The following is a 21,798-nucleotide window of genomic DNA, read 5'->3' as shown; positions in this document are numbered from 1 at the left end:
GACTTTATTCAGAAAAGAGTATTGTGGTGGAAATGTATCACGCTTTTGAAAACAAATAGTTTTTAGAAGAAAAACGCTTTATTTCCGAGACCCCAGCCAGCTTGCTGGACTATTTTCCTCTCGTCCAACGCCGAAGTCAGTGCTGATCGCACACACGGGAGGTGAGGATCAAATTGAGATTCATGTTAAAAAAGCCGAACGATCCCATTAATGTTTACACGTTCATGTTTACACAAGTTAAAAAGCAGAAAAGCACTTGAGGTTTTTTTTTTTGTACCTCTGAGAAACTTTAATGTTTACATGTTCATCTTTACACAACTTAAAAAGCAGGAAAGCACCTTTTTTTTTTTTTTAGGCATTTGTATTGAAGTAGTAGTTCACATTGTCTTTCATTTATATCTCAGTGCACTTTTGAGTGGATAAAAATAATATATTTTTGCTCAATGCTATGTTTTATTCTGTTGAAGACTGAATATACTTAAAAGCTGTTGTTACAGAATGAGAACTTGAGTATTTTATTTACTGTTTTGAACTGTTAACTTGATACTGAAATAGTAGTTTATTTAGGCCTGAGAGGACTTTTGTACTATTTTTGTAACTAATGTACGAAACATTAAAAGCACCAAAATACATTGTTTTTTTCTGCTGCCTGGGGGGGAAATCAATAATCGTTTTATAATCGAATCGTAGCCTCTGAATCGTAATCGCAATCGAATCGTGAGGTGCCCCAAGATTCCCACCTCTATCGAATACTATAGGGCTGGAAAAAAAAAAGAAAAAAGAATGCGACATCTATCACAGGACTCTTGCCACTGTAAATGTTCGATGGGCCAGATTATGGAACGAACGCCGTCTTTTGCCCACCCTCAGTCTGAAACATCTCCACGGTTGGTTTTCAATAAGATGTGAAATTAAAAAAATCCGCTCTGGGCGCGTCTGTGTTGCAGCGGTTTGCGCACTTTTGATTTCTTTTTATATCCTAAGCCTTAAAATCCTTCTGACATTTGGGCTTTGTAGTTTTTTTTCTATTTTTTTTTTTTTTTTTTTTTTTCAGAGCATGCTTTTAATAAAGCTCGTGACATTTCAAACATCTTCCACGCTTCTTGCCAATCATTGGTCCAACTTTGGTTTGTGAGCAGAAAAAAAAAAAAGCATGCATTTTGTGGTGTCAGGCGGAATTTGGACTTGTGAGCGTAAAGCAGCAACACATGACGGCGGGATATTATTAAATTGCTCGTGTGTCAGACATGACCTGTCCGGCGAACTTGACTTTCTTTTTATACGCCCCGTTATGTTTGGGCCCGGGCCACCGAGGTCTGCTCTCTGTGCTGCGGTCGAGTAATAGGCAGCCACTTAACTGGAAATACACGGGACGGGCCCAGTCATTTTGCTGCTTTTTCGTTCATCTGCTTCAGTTTGTGGGCCAAAGACGCACATTTCCGCCGTGCGGGAAAAAAAAACGCCCACGGACGTGGATGCGTGCGACAAAACAAGCGGCGGATGCGGGTCAACGGCTCGAGCACATGTTGGAACAAAAGGACTGTGGAGGGAGGCTAAGTGGACTGCAAACATGCCAACAAAGACGATAGCCAGAATGGCGTGTGGAGGGTCACAAGCCTTGGAGGGGCATCACTTAAGAGGCTCTCACAAAACCTCATAATATGGCTTGTTTGATCACAGTTGAATGACCAAAGATTTTGTAGTAGTTGACTATAATGTAGGGTGAACATATTTTAATTAAAAAAATAATAATAATAATAAAAAAAAAAAAAGAGGACACACATCCCGATCTCAAAGTTTACTTAATGATGCCATACATTATATCTATTTTACCATGTACTTTTTTTACCTTTGTATGGGGAGGAAAGAAAAGAAAAACTCCCTTTTTATGTCTAACTTGACAAATGAGTAGGGATGTAACGATAATGGCAATATTATGATATTGTGATATTAAAACTGCCACAATATATCGGCATCATGTCACGATATTAAAAGCAGCACATCTGTTCAAAAAGTCAGGTTGATTTCCATTTTTGCAGTTCTAGCAAGTTTAGCAATCTCTAGTGGCTAGTTTTTTAGTGCAGTTTAATTTTCACAAGCCATGTTTTGGCCCTCCAGTGTTTAAAATCCACATGAATGGTCAGATGTACGGGAATGAAGTGAGTCAATATGTGCTTGCATTAGTGTCTCAATATATTTATTCAATATATATATTTATATATGTAATATTTTTATATTTTTCATTGCTGCAATGTACAAAAGCACAATATTGTGTTTTTTGTTTTTAGGATAAGCTAATTTTTTTTCTTTTACAATATTGTGACCTTTTGTATCACCAACCTCCCCACAATATTGTGATAATTATCGTATCATGACCTCCATATCGTGATAATATCGTATTGTGATGTTTGGATATTGTTACATCCCTACAAATGTGACACTTTTGAGTGACGCTTTTTTAAAAGCCCAACGTGTTTTTTGTTTTTTTTTTGCCCCAAGAGCTATTTTTCAAGCAGCCATCCCCCAATTTGACTGAACACCGTCTCTGATTTTTGCGTGCAGAGCACTACCAGTGAGCTAAAATTCTGGGTTGGGACGTGAATGTTCAGGTTTTTCCACCGTAAAAAGCGGACCTACTTTTTTTGTTTGAAAAAAAATAAACTACAGCACGTCCGCTTCCCAGTTCTGAGGTCTCCGGTTCGAGTCCAGGCTCGGACCTTCCTGGGTGGAGTTTGCATGTTCTCCCCGTGCCCGCGTGGGTCTTCTCCGGGTACTCCGGTCTCCTCCCACATTCCAAAGACATGTATGGCAGGTTAATTGGGCGCTCCGAATTGTCCCTAGGTGTGCGTGTGAGTGTGGATGGTTGTTCGTCTCTGTGTGCCCTGCGATTGGCTGGCAACCAGTCCAGGGTGTCCCCCGCCTACTGCCCAGAGCCAGCTGAGATAGGCGCCAGCAGCCCCCGCGACCCTTGTGAGGAATAAGCGATCAAGAAAATGGATGGATGGAAAAAATAAACTACCTTTTTGATATATAACAATAATAAAAAAAGCACACACTAGCCCCTCCCCCTCATGTTCGCAGTCTACCAGTCAAGGTAACAACACTTAACCAAGTGTCGGTCTAATTCACATGCTAATTAGTGACATGAAAAACAATGAAAGCCATACATTTTTGTGAATTTACAGTACAAAATCCGACTTGGATGTCCGGACAGGATGTAAAAAAAGTGGACGTCTGGGGAAAAAGATCATATTTAATCACTTTACTGTAATGACATCAATTAATCAATGATGTCATTGATATTGTATTTGTTTTTAGTACAGTGCTCCCCAACCTTTTTTACGCCAGCAGTTTCATGTAAAGACATTCTTACCCAGACCGTCCTTGAAACAAATAAAAACAAAAAACAACAAAAATACTTAAACAACTACTCCTACGAACTAAGGTTAAACAAGTATGTAATGTTACACAATATTATGGTTTGCTAGTTTGGAGACCAAGAACGAACTCACAAAGCATAACTACACATCAAGACTGTCCAAATAAGGAAATACGGCTATGGCCGTAACACCTTGTTTACACGATTATCTGTACTTTTGTCAGCTTGGTCAAATACTGACACCTGCAGGTGCTTACCTGGACTCATATCAGTCTTTCAACAAGTCACCCTTTGTCCTTCGTGTTGATGAGCCAATGACAAACCCGTTATGTTCAAGAGGGCTGAAATCCAAGTCTTCAGGTGGCCTCCCCGTATTGAAGGTCACGATAAAAACAGGTCCAGCTTGCAGACGCAGACCAAAAAAAACAGTGGGGTGGTCACACTCTACCGATGCCATGAAACCGAATCTGCCGTCCCTCAATGGATCCTCCGTAACTGAGGCCGATGGGATCCCCCCCGGCCCCTCCCCCACCCACCGCCCTTGTCCTTTTAACCGAACCATCTGCTTCGCGGCACCGCAGCGCTTCCCACAGTCACACAAACCGCAGTGAAAAGGGGATCACTTTCACAGGCCAGATCAGGAATCGGAGATGCTGGCGTTTTGAAAAAGGGGTCTGAAAGATTGCCGAGGCCTCTTTAGCGGCCCATTGTGGCGCTCTTATTGTGACTCTGGATACAATAAAAACTCTTTTAGCTGACGTCCACCGGAGATCGGTTACGAGGCAAATGGAATCGGCGATGTCTTTGTGTTGTCACCGGGGTGCTCAAAATAAGACGAAAGCAATTAACTCATTCAAACCCAAAAACTTATAAATATGTTTTTAATACTTTGTTCTTCACTCCCAAAAACGTATTTATACTTTTTTTAATTTTTTTTTTATTTTTTTATGCTAGTGCATACAGAAGGCTTTGATACAGCTTCTACCATGAAGAGATCGCTTAAAGCAATGGTAGGTATTACAAAAAACGGCCAGCAGGTGGCAGTAGAGTATAAGAGATCAACCAGGGCCATGTTGCAACAAGCTCTTTTTGCCAGTGTTTTCAACAGGTTTGGGTATAATGATGAAACTTGGCTATATTCTAATGCTAATTGCTGCAAAACGTGAACAGATACAAATATACTTTTTTTTCCTGATGAAAGAAGACGCTCTAATCTTTCTCTTGATAGGTTCGATGTTTTTATAGCAATAAAACAGAATATTCCGTGGGCCTTGCAAAATCAGTCAAAATCCAGTAAAACAGCCGTGAACAAAGGAGGCTGTGAGTGAATGAGTTAAGAAACAGAAACCAGAATGACCAGAACGTGTTTGCGCTCAAACTTCTCGGCTGGTCTCAGGCGTCGGCCTGAGGGAGAAGAAAAGTTGTTGTTTTTTGTTTTTTTTCTCTGTACTATATGAGTGCTAAACTTGCCAAAACAATCCAAACATGCCATATAGACCATGTCGTTTACACGGGGTGATACAACAAACACGCTGTGGCTGCTTGCCTGTGATGCAGTTGGATGAGGAATTATTGGATTCAGATGGTTGAGCCTAAGCAACACATGGAGCAACACATGGAATAAAACATTTTTTTACTACATTGTGTCCCATTACCGCCACAATGAATTGTCTAAATCAACTCAGCAGGCTCAGTTTAGTTCAATTAACATGTGGCTTCAAGCGTTGATTTGAGTGAGTTAAGCCCAATTTCCAGCAAACCATATTGTCGGCAAAGTACTTCAAGGATCAGGAATGATAGAATATTAATTGTAGTATGTACTTAGGTCCCTAAATTCACTATTTGGTTCACATTCAGTACAGTATGGGAATAAAATGCAAAACAAACTGCTTTTATTTCGTGTACATAGGAAGAGATTTATTGACATTCCAAATTAAACATCAACAAACTTCAATCTTTTCTATTTAGGAAACAGTTGCCACGAACCCATATTGGAATTATGCCATCCTGGACCAGAAATCCTTAGTCACTTGAGATGTGTCATGTAACCGGGATAACAAAGCGACATGTACAGTCATCTATGGAATGAAGTACAATTAGTATATGTGATGTAACTGAAACTGCAATTAAGAGGCAATACCCAAACAAACCCATTGGATGAAAACAACAACAGGAAGTTGCCTTTCGCTTAAAAAAAATAAAACTTTGCTCTCATACACACACACACGGAGGACTATTGACAGGAAGTGGCCACAACAGGAAATCACTAGTCCGAAGTCCAGCGAGCGTGCTGCAGGCAGGATGAGAAGTGGAGGTGCAGTTTGCCCTCTAGGCTCATAATCGATTTTTAAAACAGACAGGCCAGGTCATTTGTTGATCAGATGATAATGATAATAATAATATAATATCAATATTTGTATGTAAAAAAAAAAAGAAGAAGTTAATTTTAATCATAAAATAAAAATTAAGTGTAACATTTAGTTGAACTACAATAAAATAAATGCAAAATATTTTTATTTTATTAATACACAATTCATTATCATTTTCTAATTTGATGAATTTTTTAAAATGTATATAATATAACCAATTATTTAAATGAAAAAAATAAAGAAAGTGGATTGGATTGTATTTACACATTTGAGTAATAAAATAATTTATGTAACATTTTGAATTGCATTACAATACCATATTTAATTCTAATAATTAAATTTATTTAATAAAATATTTTTATTTAAAAAGTACTATTTTTAATGTTTCTATTCATAATAATGACATGGGTCATTTGTTTTTACTAAAATCAGAATTCATTCTCATTTTATAATTTTCTTGAAAGAATGTAATTATAATAATTGAACAATTGTTTAATCCAAGAAATACAAAACAGTTTTTTTTAAGTATAAATTTGGATTCTCTACGAGAACAAAGACAATGTTTCTTTTTTTCTTTCTTTTTTTTAAACAAAAAGTAGTAATCTGACAAGAAAAAAAAGTCACAATTTTTCAGGACAACATCAGAATGTTGTGACATTAAGGTCAAACTTTAATGAGGAAAAGCAGTTGTAGTTTCACAAGTCAATTTCAAAAATACAGTTTTGTTAGAATAACATTATATATTTTTTGGAAAAGCTGTGTTTATTTACAGAAAAAATGTGACTATATTCTTGGAAACAGTAGAACTTTACTCGTGTAAAAGATTGCATAGCAAAATTGCACATATTTGGACCTCCAAGCCGTAGCTTGCGGCTGCTGTGGAGCCCCGACACCCCAGTTTGAAAACCACTGGCTGAAAAGGTAGCCGTCAGCACCCGCACTACCAGCCAAACGCTGCGATGCAAAAACATGAGGGGTGGCCAGTTTACTGTTCAAGACGTCCTGTTTAACTTTGAAACAATGGCTTCAGTGTCTTTCCCCCTTGCCTTTGAGCCGACGAGACGAGGCAACGTGATAATGATGCCTGTCAGGCATAAACAAGAAAGATAAGCGACGCATTTGATCTGCGACTGCAGATTGTGTTTCCCGCACCCGCTCTCCACCAGCGACCCTTTGATTTCTCCCTCCTCCTCCTCCTCGTGTGCGGACCCTGTAATCAAGTCGGACCTCTGAGAAAAAGACACAAGGATAGTGGCGGTAGTTTGCGGATGGGGGGCGCCGAACACCCTGACCCACTGCATCAGAACCCAAGCACATGTAATTTACATTCCTCACATGCCAGCTCAGCGGTGCGCAAATAGTGGGATAGAAAACAGGTGTGTTTTGCATCGTCTGGCTTAGCTCCTTTGGAGGTGCTACCTGCTTTTTGATGTGAAGGCGGCGCTGGGAAGAGATGTGAGGCTTGGCAGTGAAGCTCATGAAGTATGAACCGGGTCACGGTCTGTGTTTCTGATGTTCTGTGAGATGTACCATCATAATTATTGAGCTACATTAGGTGATTTTCCGTAGAGTAGGCTATGTACTGGTGGTGTAAGTCAGGTCAGATAAACCTGGTTTGGACTTCTGCGCTAATAGGTCCATGGCCTTTGTTCTGGTCTCACTCTGAAACTTTTTTGTTGAGCGACAATGGGTGTTTTTCTCACGGTGGCACATTATTCTTCTCTGACGGAAAAAATCGTACAGTGTGGAACAGGGTTTGGGTTAAGTATTAGTAGTGTCCTGGTGTAGTCAGTATTAGATAAACCGATACCAAGACCTAGTTCTTCGTGGTCAAGATCAGATGATCTGATTAAACATTGTAATATAATACAATACACTATAGTAGTGAAGCAGCGTCCCCCCATATCTGAGTCTGACAATAACTAGAGCTGTCAAAAGAGGGTAGTATTAAAACACTCCTATACATCACTGGCAATATACAGTGCGTAAGAACTTTTTGCCTAGCTAGAAATGACTGATTACATGCAAGTTACGGCGAATGGCTCGACTCGAGACTACCCAACTAAAACAACAGGATGTCACCCAGACATGCATCAGGCCAAAAACAGCGCTATAATGATTACAAGACACTTTAAGGATTCGCTATAGTGGGGACATAGGAAAGTTTCTCTGTACAGCGCAGTGTGGAGTGGGTGAGAATGGCATCACCGCGGCAACGCCAGTCCCGGACGTACAAAAGACGCTTCTGTTTGTACCGGTCTGTAAGTGTCTGTGTTGGATTCTTCCTAAAATACAGCGAAAAACTGTTGTAATCAAGTCAGAATTGAACTCTGGCTGAGTCTCCATAGCACATTAGATGAGTCATTGAACCAACATACCTCCTGCATCCACTGCTAAAGTACCCTTGAGCACGGCATCTATTTTGAAAGAGCTTTATTCGTATGTGAATTTGCAAATAACCAACTGTGAATTGGCAGAGGATCTCTGTATGGCTACTTCTTAACCAGCCTTTCTTCGGTGGAAGCCATCATTAAAATATCCAACCATTTTTTAAAAAACATTATTTCTCAATGATGACTGTGTGCTACTAAATCGGTTCAATAATTGCGGCATGTCCAGAGGTGAAAAGCTATCATGTTGTCGGCATGGTTGTCTGAGGTGCACGGGAGCAGCCGGATCCTCTTACCTTGACGTGAACTGCCCCCATCCCAGGCCGTTAGCAACATGTCTTGTGTGTTGATATGAAAGCGTGTACGTGATGAGGAGCCCATATGTTATTTTTTCCTGGATGGGATACGCCTTCGTCAGATCTGTTTCCTTCAAGTTTAGGCCATTGCTCGTTCACTTTACAGCTCAACTGGGGCTTTGTTTTGAAGAGGGGGCAAAAGTACTGATTCAACTCCTGTACTCAAGTAAATGTTATATGCAATGCATGCACATTTTGATAACTTGGTACGATGAAAAAAACAAAAAACAAATGCATGCAAAGTAGTACATGACGCATGTTGTTTAAGCACTAGCTTGCATTGGCTCGACTTGAGTGCTATCAAAACATGAATCATTATTGATTATAAATCACACAAAAAAAACAAAAACAAAAAAACGCTAAATGAACTCCAGTCCTAAAGACTTTACACCGGCTCCCATTCAGCTGTAGAAAAGATTTGAAAATTATGCTACTGGTCTATAAATCACTGAATGGCTTCGGTTCTGATTACATTAAAGAAATGTGCATGCAAAACAAGCCGAGTAGGATTTTGAGGTCAACAGGCTCATGTCAATTAGTGGGGTCTAGAGTTTAAAGCAAACATGGTGCATCAGCATGTATCTGTTGTGCTGCATGCAACTGGAATAGGATGCCAACAGAGCTGAAGTGTAAATGCGTGAAAAACTGCTTTTTTCTCTCTTTTTTTTTGTAATCAATGTTCTTGCTATGTACGTTCTTTTAGTACCTTTAGTAAACTGCTTTTTGTTTCTCTAATTTTGTGTCTTAAATTCTTCTGTTTTTTAGAAATCTAACTCTCTTTAGTTACCACTTTGCGTCCTGCCATAATCTGCTGAAGTAAAAAAAAAAAAAAAAAAAGTAACAAGCTTATTTTGACCAAGTGAGGTGCAGAAAGTGTAGAAAGTATCTAAGATCTAGAAAGTATCTATCTGTGTTGAAATGCAGGAAATAAAAGTAAAAAGTTTTCAGAAAAGTATAAAATAGATATATGAAAGTATTTTTTTCTTGGTTACGTCTCAACGCTGCTCGCAGTTAACTTTACTATCCTGGCTTGAGTCTATAACTTGGCACAGTGTGAAGTGAAGAGCTTGCTGCATTGGAGATGGTCATTTATAACCTCGCTTAACAATGCGCGGCATCATAAAAGCGCTCATTGTCTTCCTTTGCTGTGCTTCTTTTTGAAGTCTCCTCTTGCTATCACTTTGTCTTTCATGGTCCCTCCCCAGCCTGCTCACGCTTTTTAATCTCTTATGGATCCGTCCCAGGAATGGGAAGTGCGCACACTGGACCTTGAAGCAAACGCCGTCAGGTCACGTTCTAGTTTTGTGAACCCTGCTTTTGTTCTACACTGGAACCTCAAAGGTCCAACATAAGATGTTCCTGAAGTTGGTTCAACCTGTGATTTGTTGGGATTTCCACACAAAATTTGTGGTAATGGAAGCAGCAATAACAGGTTTATTTTGTTTTTTGTAACGTCTTCTTGAGCTATTTTTCTTCGTAAACTCATTTTACATTTTTCTTCAATGTCCTTTTCTTCTCACATTCTTAAGTTTTTCCTTTGTTCTTCCTTTGGTCATTTTTTTCGTACGTTCTCCTAACTTTGTTCTTTTGTTCTCTGCGTCATGTTTTTCTCATGTCATGAAGTTCTTTTTCTTGTATGTTCATTTAACATTTTACTTCGTACATTATATATACATCTGTTCTTCTTAGGGTCTTAGGCCTTCATACAAACTCATTTTGTTGTTTCGAAGTTCTTTTGCTGATGGATTTGCTCTTGCTAATTATTCCTTGGACAAAACTTACATTTTCCTTCTTACCTTCTTGCGTCCTGCATAGGTTCATTTTCTTTGTACCTTTCAATCTTCTTTCAATTACCTACATTGTCTAAACAAAATAAAATAAGTTGCACTCTAAATTGTGGGAGTTTGACTTTAGTGTATATGAGACTTTGGCTCCGACACAGATAGCTGTTTCCGGTATTTGGAAAAGAATTGCCTCCTCTTGGACCACGTTGAAACTAGGCTGTAAGAGCTGCTTCGGCAGGACGCAATTGGACGTGACACACATCAAGTTAAATGGTCCTTCCTGTCAATATTTGGACGGCCTCCTCAGGGTTACCATCTGATTGTCCCGTACGTCACTGTCGGACTTTGCGGCATATCAGTCAGCCAGTGCCTGAACTTTTGCCAATTGAAAAGCCGCAAATGGTCCCGGCTCATTCCATTCCTGTCCAGGCCACAAAAGGTGCTTCCATATGTTGATGTCCTGCTGATTGCCCAGCCCCGTAATATGGGCAAAAAAAAGAATCTTTGACAAGGAACTTCAAACGCAAGGGTTATTGGCGGAGTGTTTAGATTAGCTCCAGATTTATCCCCGGCAGATTAGATTATTTCCATTACCCGACTAAATAACAGGGGCCCCGTTTTTATAGCTACTGCCCTGCGACTGTTGCCGAGGAGTCCTGCGGCTAAAGCATCGAGGTTGTGCGGTGAGGAATCAGTGCAGGAAGTGCGGCTCTGGCCCAGGCTATTTCGAGCTTGAATGAGGTCCTGGTTTATGGTCCAGTTATCTGGGGGGGCTGCAACCTTATGACAAAGGCATTAAAAGCAACGAGGGACTGTAAAATCCCTTTGAGGAGTCATTGACCGAAAAATTAGCCGGTCAGCGGCATCTGTTCTCCCCCCTTTGATTTGCACTCTCACTGACCCTCTCGCTCCAGGGTGCGGCGGATAAAATACGAGAGGGGGGGGGGGCAAGCAAGGTGAGGACCACCGTCACCAACTCCTCCCTCATTCACCCTGAAATATTAATGTTTACAACGAACTTCCATGCAACGTTTGGTCAAGCTCTGACCTTGCAGGGTTGACTTATTACCGTATTGTTTTATTGCATGTAATCAAACCTTGCTGCCATACTCCACCCCCACAGAATACAGAAAATTCAAATTCCTGGCAGTTTAGCAAAGTCCATCTGTCTTGTATACATAATTAAAGATTGGTAGCAATCAGACAAAATCTCTAGACAATTTCATCTTTGAATGACCCCTGGAATCAGACAAAATGATAAAACATGTTCGGTGTCTTTTCAGGCATTTGTTCTTAAGATTTTTTTTATTTCATGTAATCATGATGGATATGTCCACAAGATTTCATATGACTTTGGGCCTGAATTTTTATATATTTATTTCTAGAGGCTCAGCTAATGAGCCAAATTGTCCATTTCCAAACAAAATAGTCGACTTCCTCTCTTTTCAGGCATGGCTTCTAGAGATTTTTTGTGGCTCTTCTCATTATAGACATGCCTACCGAACTCTCTGTTACAAAGTAAAACATTTGGTCAGGATGTGAGGAGCCGGTCTTTGAAGGACCACCAAAATTGGCATGAAATCACTACTAAAAAGTCCACTTCAAACCAAAATGGCAGACTTCCTGTATCTTTTTGGGCATGAGTCTCACACAAAAGCCAGAACCAGGTTTGCTAGGCAGCTCAGCCCCACCCATCCCCCATCTTGGGACTGCCACAAACCGCCACATCTGGCCTGCCCCTAGTCTCTGTTCCTGGGCGCTGACATTTAATGAGCGTCACAACTGTAATGGCTACCAGGATAGCGAAGAGGGAAATGGTACAGATGCGTATAATAATAATCCGAGTGGGGGAAAAAAATCTCAGTAAATTGTTTTTGACTGCTTGTTGTAAGTATTTCCCGTATGTATGGAAAGCTTGGGAGTCATCATTGTTTTTCCAGGAAATGTTCTGAAAAGAGTCTTTGGCGCCTGTTCGGAAAACCGTCACGGAAGGCAATTTTCCTACTTCAGAGGTTGTATTCAGATCCGTAACAAAGGCGGGACAACCCCTGTTGCGTTGAAAGCAATTGTCACGGTCCCGCCTCGCAATATGCAGGCTCTTCTGTTAGGGTTTTGAATTCGGGAAAAAGTTAAAAATAGGTCAACAAAAAATTTCCGCCCTGAAGCTCCACCGGAACCATGTTTGGTACGACCACGTTTTTTTTTTTTTTGCAGACGCAAGCAGTATAGAGTATATGTCACGGAGGAGGCGGTACGTCACACACCTACACTGTTTCTGGTTACTCTTGCGCCATAATAGGATGTGTCCCAATACTCGCACGTTCACCTTTGTGTCCCTCAATTGTGTGTTCCCGTTAATGGGTGCGAGTGTGTAGGGTGTCTCAGTTCTCCAAGTGTGTCTTAGAGAGCTTCGAAGAACTGAGACACCCCTCATCAACAGGAACTCACAAGGGTGGAAGTGCGAGTCTTGGGGCATGGCCAACAGTAACCGGAAACAGCGTAGGTACGTGACTTATGGAAGTCGGAAGTCCATCTACCCCATTGGAATTGCAGCTCTGATCTGATCTTTATTTCTTCTGTTAGTGCACTGTCTAGTGTCCGAATAACGGATGTTATTTGTCTGCTTAACAACATGCACTAAACATGCCCAGAAGAAGACCAGAATAGGAACTTATTGACCTCATGTAGCTAACAGCGAGCTCTACCCTTTTTACTCATGGAATAATTTTGAAGCATCGTCTGTGAGTGACTTTTAAGACAATATTGTATGTGTAACGTAGATATGATGATGCATGTGTGAACTAAATGGTTGTTAGCATTTGTTTACCTTAAATGGTCATCTCTAGCGCACTAATGCTAATCGTGATTGCTAGCCGTTTAGCATAGGCTATTCTCAAATATTTGATTGAATAATCGATGGGACAATCGATTTGAAAAACATTCGATATTAATGACGCCACTAATTCTGATGCAACAGGGGGCTCTATCTGTATAAAGGAGACTAAAACTAATAATTATGCATGGATTGTGAAATCTAAATGTGACATGTCTCTTCCCCTGTTGTGTCGAAAGGAATATTCGCTGTCCCAATTTCCCGCTTGCTCTTCCGTGCAAACGGCTCAGGCAGATAAATGCCTAAACTTGTGTTACTTTTGAACTAAATTTGTGTCGTTTTTTTTATTCGAGTCCACTGAAGCTGCAAGCATATAATTAAGCTAGAAGGAAGCTCTTAATGCCAGCGAGGAAGCCATCGCCTGTAATTAGCTGCGCTTTTCATCCCTGCTTGCTAACATGACAAATCGCTACTCTCTGGTTTATGTGTGACCAGGCAACTGTGTTTGTGTGTGCGTTTTTTTTTTATTTGTTTATTTGTGTTTCTGTGATCATGTGACCCACAAGCCTAACAGGTTCTTTTTTGCTTAGATCTTATTTCAAGTGGCTATGTGGAAGTCACGAGCCACAAATCCCAACCGATGTAATAACAGGGCCATTAACTGGGCTTGCTCTTTTTCTCTCTCTTCAGAAGAGAGTTCGGATCAGGCTGTGACCCAGCGCGATGTGGATTATTTTGACGAGTTCTGTTTATTTCTGTTGGGTAAGATGGCTCTTATCTTGAGGAATGACCACATTTTTTTGAACAAGTTTGGCATTTTGAGTGCACGTTTGCCTCTCCACCAATTTATTACAGAAGGATCTCAGATTTATGTGACGATATGTTGCAATCATATCAGAGATTTTAATTGGCCAAATCTATAATTGGTTTCCACAACCACTTTTTTTCAATCCCTCGTACCCAAACTAGTCCGTGTCCAAATTGTAGCCTGCCTGATGCGAGGTCAGTCCAGCCGTCCATTCATCTTCACCCTCACTTTACGCATCTCCGACGTAGCCCTTGCACAACTGCCACTTCCCGCTTCCCCACCACAAGCAAACAGTGCATGTAAAACCTCACGGGACACACCGCCGTCTCCCCGCCGCCGGTGGCCGAAGCATGACATATTCACCCTCGTGTCCAGCGCGGTGGACTCAGCCAGGAAGTTTTTGTGCAGAGACATCCGCAAAGTCGTTCGGCGCTCCTTCTGCCAACTTGCATCGTTTCCAAACAAACTCATTTTTGGAAGATGTTTTTGAAAGACGTGAGCTCATTGAGGATGCAGTCGACCGCCCGATGTTATCCCGGGGCACTCGCTAACCGGCGTGATTGCTTCTGGCTGCTGCTGGTGACTCACCCTTTGGGGTTTTGCGCCGCTGCCAAACACTCAATAGCAGTGCTGGCTTCTTTGATGGTGCTGTGGCTTCCGTCATCTTGAAATGTACTATTAAGGAACACGCCCCTTGTAAACGTACAATAATACTGGAGTGTACACTGTACAGCTATGCCATCCATGTTAAAGGGATGAAAAATGATCTTAAACAATCCTATTCTACTTGTTTTCATAGACATCATCCTAACAAGTGTTTCTTTTTTTTTTTTCTTTTTTTTTTTTTAAATAGAACCTTTAGAGTCCTTAATGAAGCTGAGGCACATTTTGTTATAATTAAAGACTACATTCAATTTTAAATATTACTATGCTCCCAAAGATGTATTTATACGTTTTGGCTTTGATGAAGCCTCTGAGCTGAAGAGAATGTTTGAAGAAATGTTAGTTATTACAAAAACAGCTAGCAGATGGCAGCAGAGTATAAGAAATTAAAAAGCTATTTTCCCCACTATTTTAAACAGATTTTTGAATAATGATGGAACTTAGCCATATTCTAATGCTAAATGATGCAAAATAGAAACAGATAGAAATTGCTTTTTTTCCTGACGAAAGAAAAGGCTCTAATCTTTTTTTTGGTAGATCCCATATTTTTATAGCAAAGGGACACACAATATTCTATGGGCCTTGCCAAATTAGTCAAAATCTAGTAAAACAGCAAAAATGTCCTGGGAGTAAATGAGTTAATGAACCTAAGATATGTGTTTTCGTAAAATTAAATGCAATTCTCAACAAAACTGACAAAGGAGCACATTCGTTGCCTCTGGGACTGTACTAAAAAATAGCTCTCCAGTAATGGGACATTGAGTTCTGTCTGAAATAAAGAAGCAAATAAATCTTCTCTGCTCTGCTGCTCTTACTTAGTATTGTTTTCACATTTAAATACAAACAGCTGATGTTCTGTTTTTAATCTTTAGTGTCACAGTTGTTTGTATTCAAGGACATGCCACAAAAGCAGACGACACGGTGGCATCGTCACCGCAGGAAGCCGCCACCCCGCAGTTTCCTGTCAGCCCGGCGAGCTCGACTTAACCCACGATAACTCCTAGTTGAAAACAAGTCAGCCTCACACGTTGAACACGCTTCCGATTGAGTCCGAAAGAGAAACTGTTAGCTCCACGTTTGCGGTGGCAACGACAGCTGTGAATGCGAAAGATAGCACTGCGGGGAAGAAGAAGGTCACACCATTTACCAAAACACTTTCAGGGGACACGGTAACGTAATTGAAGCTATTTTTTTTCTTTCTAAACCTCAGAGATTATTTAACATAAGGATTTTTTATAAGATGGACAACCATTTAGTCTTCCTAGCATACATTTTTGTAAGGATTAGAAGAGCATTGTGGCGGCCATCTTTGAAAGCTAATTTGGCCAGATTTTCTTTACAGGCAATATCACACAAAAATGTTCCCTAAATAGGCCATTTTTACGACACAAAAAAATTGTCGTCTTTGGGTACTAATTTCAATATGATGAATCAAATGTAAACTTCATCATTTTGTAAACATCAAAGACTAACGTGTTTTTTCAAGGAAAAATTGTGAGTATACTGTTTTCATAAATCTCCAAAACAATTCAGTCTTCACCAAACCTAACATAAACATTGAACACAATGAAATCCAAGCTTTTTTGTGAACACGAAAGATGATTTAGAGGCTTCAATTAACCAAATGAACATGTAGATCAAAGATAATTTAGTCATCAACATAAACATTGAAGACAATTTTATATTTCAAACAAACCAAACTATTTTTCTAAATATCAAAAAGGATTTAGAGCCACCTACAAATCTATCATGGACGTTTTCTGATTTCATCCCAACATCCAATCATTAATTAGTGCGTTGTGGATCCAAGCGCGTGACAAGACCGACAATGGAAATTAGTTTTAGGCTGTTTTTGTTTTTGTTTTTTTTTCCTGCAGGGAGGTCCTACTCAGTGGACAGCAGCACCTGCATCATGAGGAATGGCTGTTGTGTCAGAAGTAGTGCTGTCAAAGTTAAAGCGTTAACTAATTAATTAATCACAAAAAATTATCGCATTAATCATTGTATTACCACAGATTAATCACACTATTAATTTTGACCGCAGATGATCCTTTTTAGCCAACGGTGGATGGTTACATTAAAGGTAGCTGTTGGAGTTTGAGCAATAAACGTAACTACATGCATTAAAGTAAAGCATTTAATAAATGTTTACATATGCTGTAGGTCATTTTTTTCCCATTTTAAATTATGCAAATAATTAATTGATTAGAAAAAGCAGGATGAGCGTGTGCAGTGGGCAAAAATTTTGGTGAAAAAAAAGCTTTTTTAAGTCAGTGATTAATCATGATTAATCAAAATTCTACGATGTGATTAATCTGACTAAAAATTTTAATCGTTTGACAGCTCTAGTCAGAAGACTATTTCGTAACGGAGTAACTGGCGGAATCCTTAAAAGTGTCCCGTGAGGACTCTCCTGAGGCTGCTGAGCTGGTTTTGTTTGTTTGAACTCCCTCTTGTTTTTCCTGGGAAATAAACGCATCCCTCAGCCCATATGGTTGTCATACACTTCCTAGAAACTGGAGCTGTGCCTTGATGTTAATTGAAACAATACTGCGCTCAACTTTTTTTTTTTTTTCCCCTTTCTTCTTTTTGTTTTAACACATTTGGCAAGCGTGGCAAAGAAAGCAGCCGGCGGCGAAGACTAGCGTTATTATTCCAAGTGTGTTTTCTGCCATCACTCCCTATATGTACAAACATTTTAACAGTGCCAAGTTGTCATAAAAAAAAATAAAAAAGGAAAGAAAACATGCCACATGTGTTTTACATACTGTACATGTCTCCTCTCAGTAGCTTCACTTTAAGCCATGGGTGGGTAAACCTTTGTGCTCAAGGGCCACATTTTTTAAAGGGACAGATGGGCCAGATCATTCCAGATGAGATAAAAAAAAAAGAAGTACTTTTTAGTAATAAAATGATCATTCATCATTCATATTCACATTTAATTGCATTACTGTACAGATAGTTAGTCAAAATTTATGCACTAAAATCAAATGAAATACATACAAAATACTAGTAGAATAAAAGTAGAATAGTTTGCTTTTACAATAAAGTAATTCATGCTAATTGACTAATTTTATGAATTTGAATACATTTAATCATAAATACTTAATCATTATGTATTTTTAATTGTTAATTTACCCATATTTTGTATAAAAGGGTTTATGTTAGTGATGTAATTATTCATGCTCAATTGTATTTTATTAGATTTATTTTAATACTTGTAATGAATTTAATTTAAGTAAATAACCATAATTTTATTGCACAATTTTATTTTACTTAATTATTTATATTTCATTGAATTAACACATTATTCAATAAAAAATAAAATACAAATGTTGAAATGTAAATTTCCTCATATTTTTTGTATTATTTTAATAATCAATTTACAGTTGTGGTATAATTAAACTAAAAGAAAATACTCATTATTTATCAAAATAAAATAACATTTTTACAAATACATAATACATATGTTAATTGTATTAGTTACAATAAATCAACAGCTCATTTATATAATAAAACAACAGTCAACGATATTAAATGTATAGGGGTAATTGTTTGATCAATTAATGTCATCATTCACAATTAGTCAATTTACAATCCATTTAATGAGATAAGCAGGCTAAAATAATGATCCAAAAATATTACTCTTCGAACTTTTGATCATGTAACTGCTCGGTGCACTGGATTAAAAAAGGGCCATATTTTGAACACCTGCCCAATAAGCTCTGAAAGTGTTGATTGCACCCGTCAGCTGTCCAATCACTTGAGCTTAATTCCTCTCTCTTTTTTTTTCTTTTCTTTTCAGAGTGTTACACGGCCAATGGTGAGGACTACAGGGGCTTCCAAAAGCAGACCAGTTTGCAGGGGGGGAAGCCCTGCCTCTTCTGGAACGAGACCTTCCAGCATCCCTACAACACGCTCAAGTACCCCAACGGCGAGGGCGGCCTGGGGAGTCATAACTACTGCAGGTTGACGTTTACTAGATTTTATTTGGGGTACGACGTCATATTTGGAAGATTCGACATTGTCCATTGGTGTGGTTAAACTGGCAGTTTAAAAACAATATTAAAATAACCGTGATGATAATCGAGGTTGGAAGAAAAAAAAAAAATCATAATTTGTGCCGTTTGTGGTCAATCTGTCTGAAGCTGTTCCTGTTGCTTGCCTGCTTTGACTTTGGCGAAGCACAAAAGCGCACTTGTCAAAAACAATGTGGGGAGAAAGTTGAGAGCGTTCTCACATATCAAAGTTGACCCGAGCGTCAACTCTTTTGTTTTTTTGTCTTTTTTCCTCAGAGGAGAACATTTGAGCGGAGACATGATTGAGAATATTGATGGACATCGCCACAGATATTTGTTAGCGATTCATTTGCAGTCAACACGACTGTTTGCTGACCAGATTTGTTTTGTTTTTTTGCTGATTCGGTCTTTGTGTCTGCTAGTAGTTTGTGTCACTGTGTTCTCCTACTGTTCTCCGTACTCAACCAGAAGCCGTACTTGAAAACGATAAGCCTGCTTTGAAATCCAATCTCCAAGTTTGAAATCCCAATTTGGAACCCCAACTAGAAGCTCTGAGCCCGGCTTGAAACCCTACTTTCAATCCTAACCCTAGTTTGAAACCCTAATCCAAATTTGAAACCGTTGAAACGTTGCTTGAGACCCTACTGTTCATCCCTAGCCCTTTTCAAAGCCCTAACTTTCTGTTGAAACCCCAACAGTAGTTTGAAACCCTAACCGAGGCTTCAAACCCTACTTCAAAACCCCATCTCTAGTTTGAAATCCTAATCCAGGCTTGAAACCCTAACTAGCAGCTCTAACCCCGGTTTAAACCCTACTTTGAGTTCCAAACCATAATTTGAAACCAGAACCCTGGTTTGAAACCTAAATTTTAAACCCCAACTAGTAACCGGAAGCTCTAACCTTGACTTAAACCCCTACTTTGAATTCCTCACATACTTTGAAGCCCTAACCCTGACTTGAAATCCTACTTTGAATCCATCATTGCAATGCAATACAAAATGATCCAAATGAATACGAGACGGCGAGTGGTGTTACGCAACTTAGTCCTTGGTCTTCCTTTTTCCTCCAGAACGGTGGCTTGGCCTGCATCCCCAGCAGGCCGTAAAGGAAACAAAATATCCTTCCTCAAAAGCCTCCAAAAAGCTTTTTTCCGAGTCCCACTTGTAAAGTCAGAAAGCAGCGATGCTTTGAAGTGGTGCCGGAGCGAGGGAAGATTTACGAGGAGGACACTGACGCGGGCGCATCGCGGCTACACTCGCGCTCACGCTAACCAGCGTTTTACATTTGATGTCTGTCGGGACCCGCTCGCAAAACAGACATCTTCATTCTTCCCCGCAAAATGGCAGCTCGCCGCGGGATCCCACAATTTCCTTAATGATTTTTTTTGCATTTGCAATTTTCATTTTGTACCTTTGTGGAAAACCCAGCAGACACCCTGATCATTTGAACTAAGTTACGACACAGTTTGGTGATTTTTAGAACACTTTTTTTTTTAATATTGGGAGGCACGGTGACTGACTGGCTGGTTAGCACGTCCGCCTTCCATTTCTGAGGACTCGGGTTCGAGTCCAGGCTCCAGCCTTCCTGGGTGGAGTTTGCATGTTCTCCCTGTGCCTGCATGGATCTTCTCCGAGTACTCCGGTCTCCTCCCACATACCAAAGACATGCATGGCAGGTTAATTGGGCCCTCCGAATTATCCCTAGGTGTGCTTGTGAGTGTGGATGGTTGTCCGTCTCTGTGTGCCCTGCGATTGGCTGGCAACCAGTCCAGGGTGTCCCCCGCCTACTGCCCAAAGCCAGCTGAGATAGGCTCCAGCACCCTCCGCGACCCTTGTGAGGAATAAGTGGTCAAGAAAATGGATGGATGGATGTTTTAATTATGTTGTATTTTTAACATTTTTTCCCTAATAACTGTGTTTTTCATCCAATATTTTTATGTCGCTGATTTTTTTTTTTTTTTTTACAATATTTTTTTTTTTTCTTCTATGTATATATTTTTTTATTCAATATTTTGGTTTCTATTAAAATATTAATGTAATTTTAATTTAATTCATTTTGAAACCCTTACCCTCACTCCAAACGCTGCTTTGAGTTGTTGTAACACAAAAACATCCAAATGAGTACAAAACAGATGACACCATTTGAATGTGTGCTTGTGTTTGTGTGCGTGTCTCTGAGCAGTATGAGTCACACCAATTCAGTGTAATTGCGCCAATTAAGAGTCTAAGTATGAACGGCCATCTTCCCTTTCGGTAAGGGAGAATTGAATTCATGCAGAGCATGAATGTGGGTGTGGAAGCACTGGTTGAATCCCTTATTTAAGCTTATCTCACTCTTAAAACCCTCGCGCTAGCTTAAAACACAGCTTTGAAACTTTAGCCCTTGCTTGAAACCCTAAACAAGCGTGAAACCCTACTGTGCAACTTCAGTTTGTGTTTGAAACCCCAATTTCAAACCCTAACCCTTGTTTAAAAACCTACTTTGGAGCCCTAGCCTTTACCTTAAACCCTAACCCTGTTTTGAAACCCCACTGTGCACCCTTGAGCCATGTTTGATACTCTAACCCTGGCTTGAAACGCCTTTCAGACAGGAAAATGAGCATGTTTACTTTTTAATGGTTGTAACTCACTTTTGGAAGCTGACAGAAAACAAGTATAAAGGGTGAGAAAGTGAATTTGAAGTATTTTCCTTCTCACCTGCATGCAACAATGACGTCTTGGCTGCCGATAAGACATGAGCCATGTTTCCCTTTTGGTCATCACCCAAGCTTTTGTGCCTCTTCGACTTGAAGTTCAGTTGAAATCTGAAACGCAAAGTGTGGATGCTGCCTGCTGTGGGACTCAAAGAAGGGAACAGCAGCACCCGTATGACAAGTATGTTGACAAAGACTGAAAGGGGATCCCGGCCGTAACCCTCCCTGAGATGCTGTGAGGAGCTTTTCCAGAAGAAAAGAGGAGACAAAATACTCTTTGGCAATGACGGTCAAAGCAGAAGAAGAATTACAAGAGTGGCCGTGTCATGTTGGAAGCTTCTTTTCATCTTCTGTATTTAACACCACCATGCTAGTTGACTTTCCATTTGTTTGTATTTCCAAACAGTTTTTTTTCCTTCCCCATTGGAAACCCTGACTTGAAATTCGAATCTAGGCTGAAAATACGGTGAACAATTAAACAAATTCAAATCCACATCAATGTTTT

At 39.8% G+C, this 21,798-nt stretch overlaps 1 protein-coding gene across 2 annotated transcripts in view; it reads left to right on the top strand.

Moving 5' to 3' along the window:
* Positions 1-21,798, top strand: part of kremen1 (kringle containing transmembrane protein 1) — a 72,728-nt gene that overhangs the window by 16,248 nt on the left and 34,682 nt on the right. For both annotated transcript variants that reach the window (XM_077521762.1, XM_077521761.1), the window contains exon 3: positions 18,388-18,550. In XM_077521762.1, coding sequence (XP_077377888.1) covers positions 18,388-18,550 — 163 coding nt within the window. The remainder of the gene's footprint in view (positions 1-18,387; positions 18,551-21,798) is intronic.

This window comes from Festucalex cinctus, chromosome 5, assembly GCF_051991245.1.
Source record: "Festucalex cinctus isolate MCC-2025b chromosome 5, RoL_Fcin_1.0, whole genome shotgun sequence".
Taxonomy (NCBI): domain Eukaryota; kingdom Metazoa; phylum Chordata; class Actinopteri; order Syngnathiformes; family Syngnathidae; genus Festucalex; species Festucalex cinctus.
This window is presented reverse-complemented; position numbering and strand designations above follow the sequence as displayed.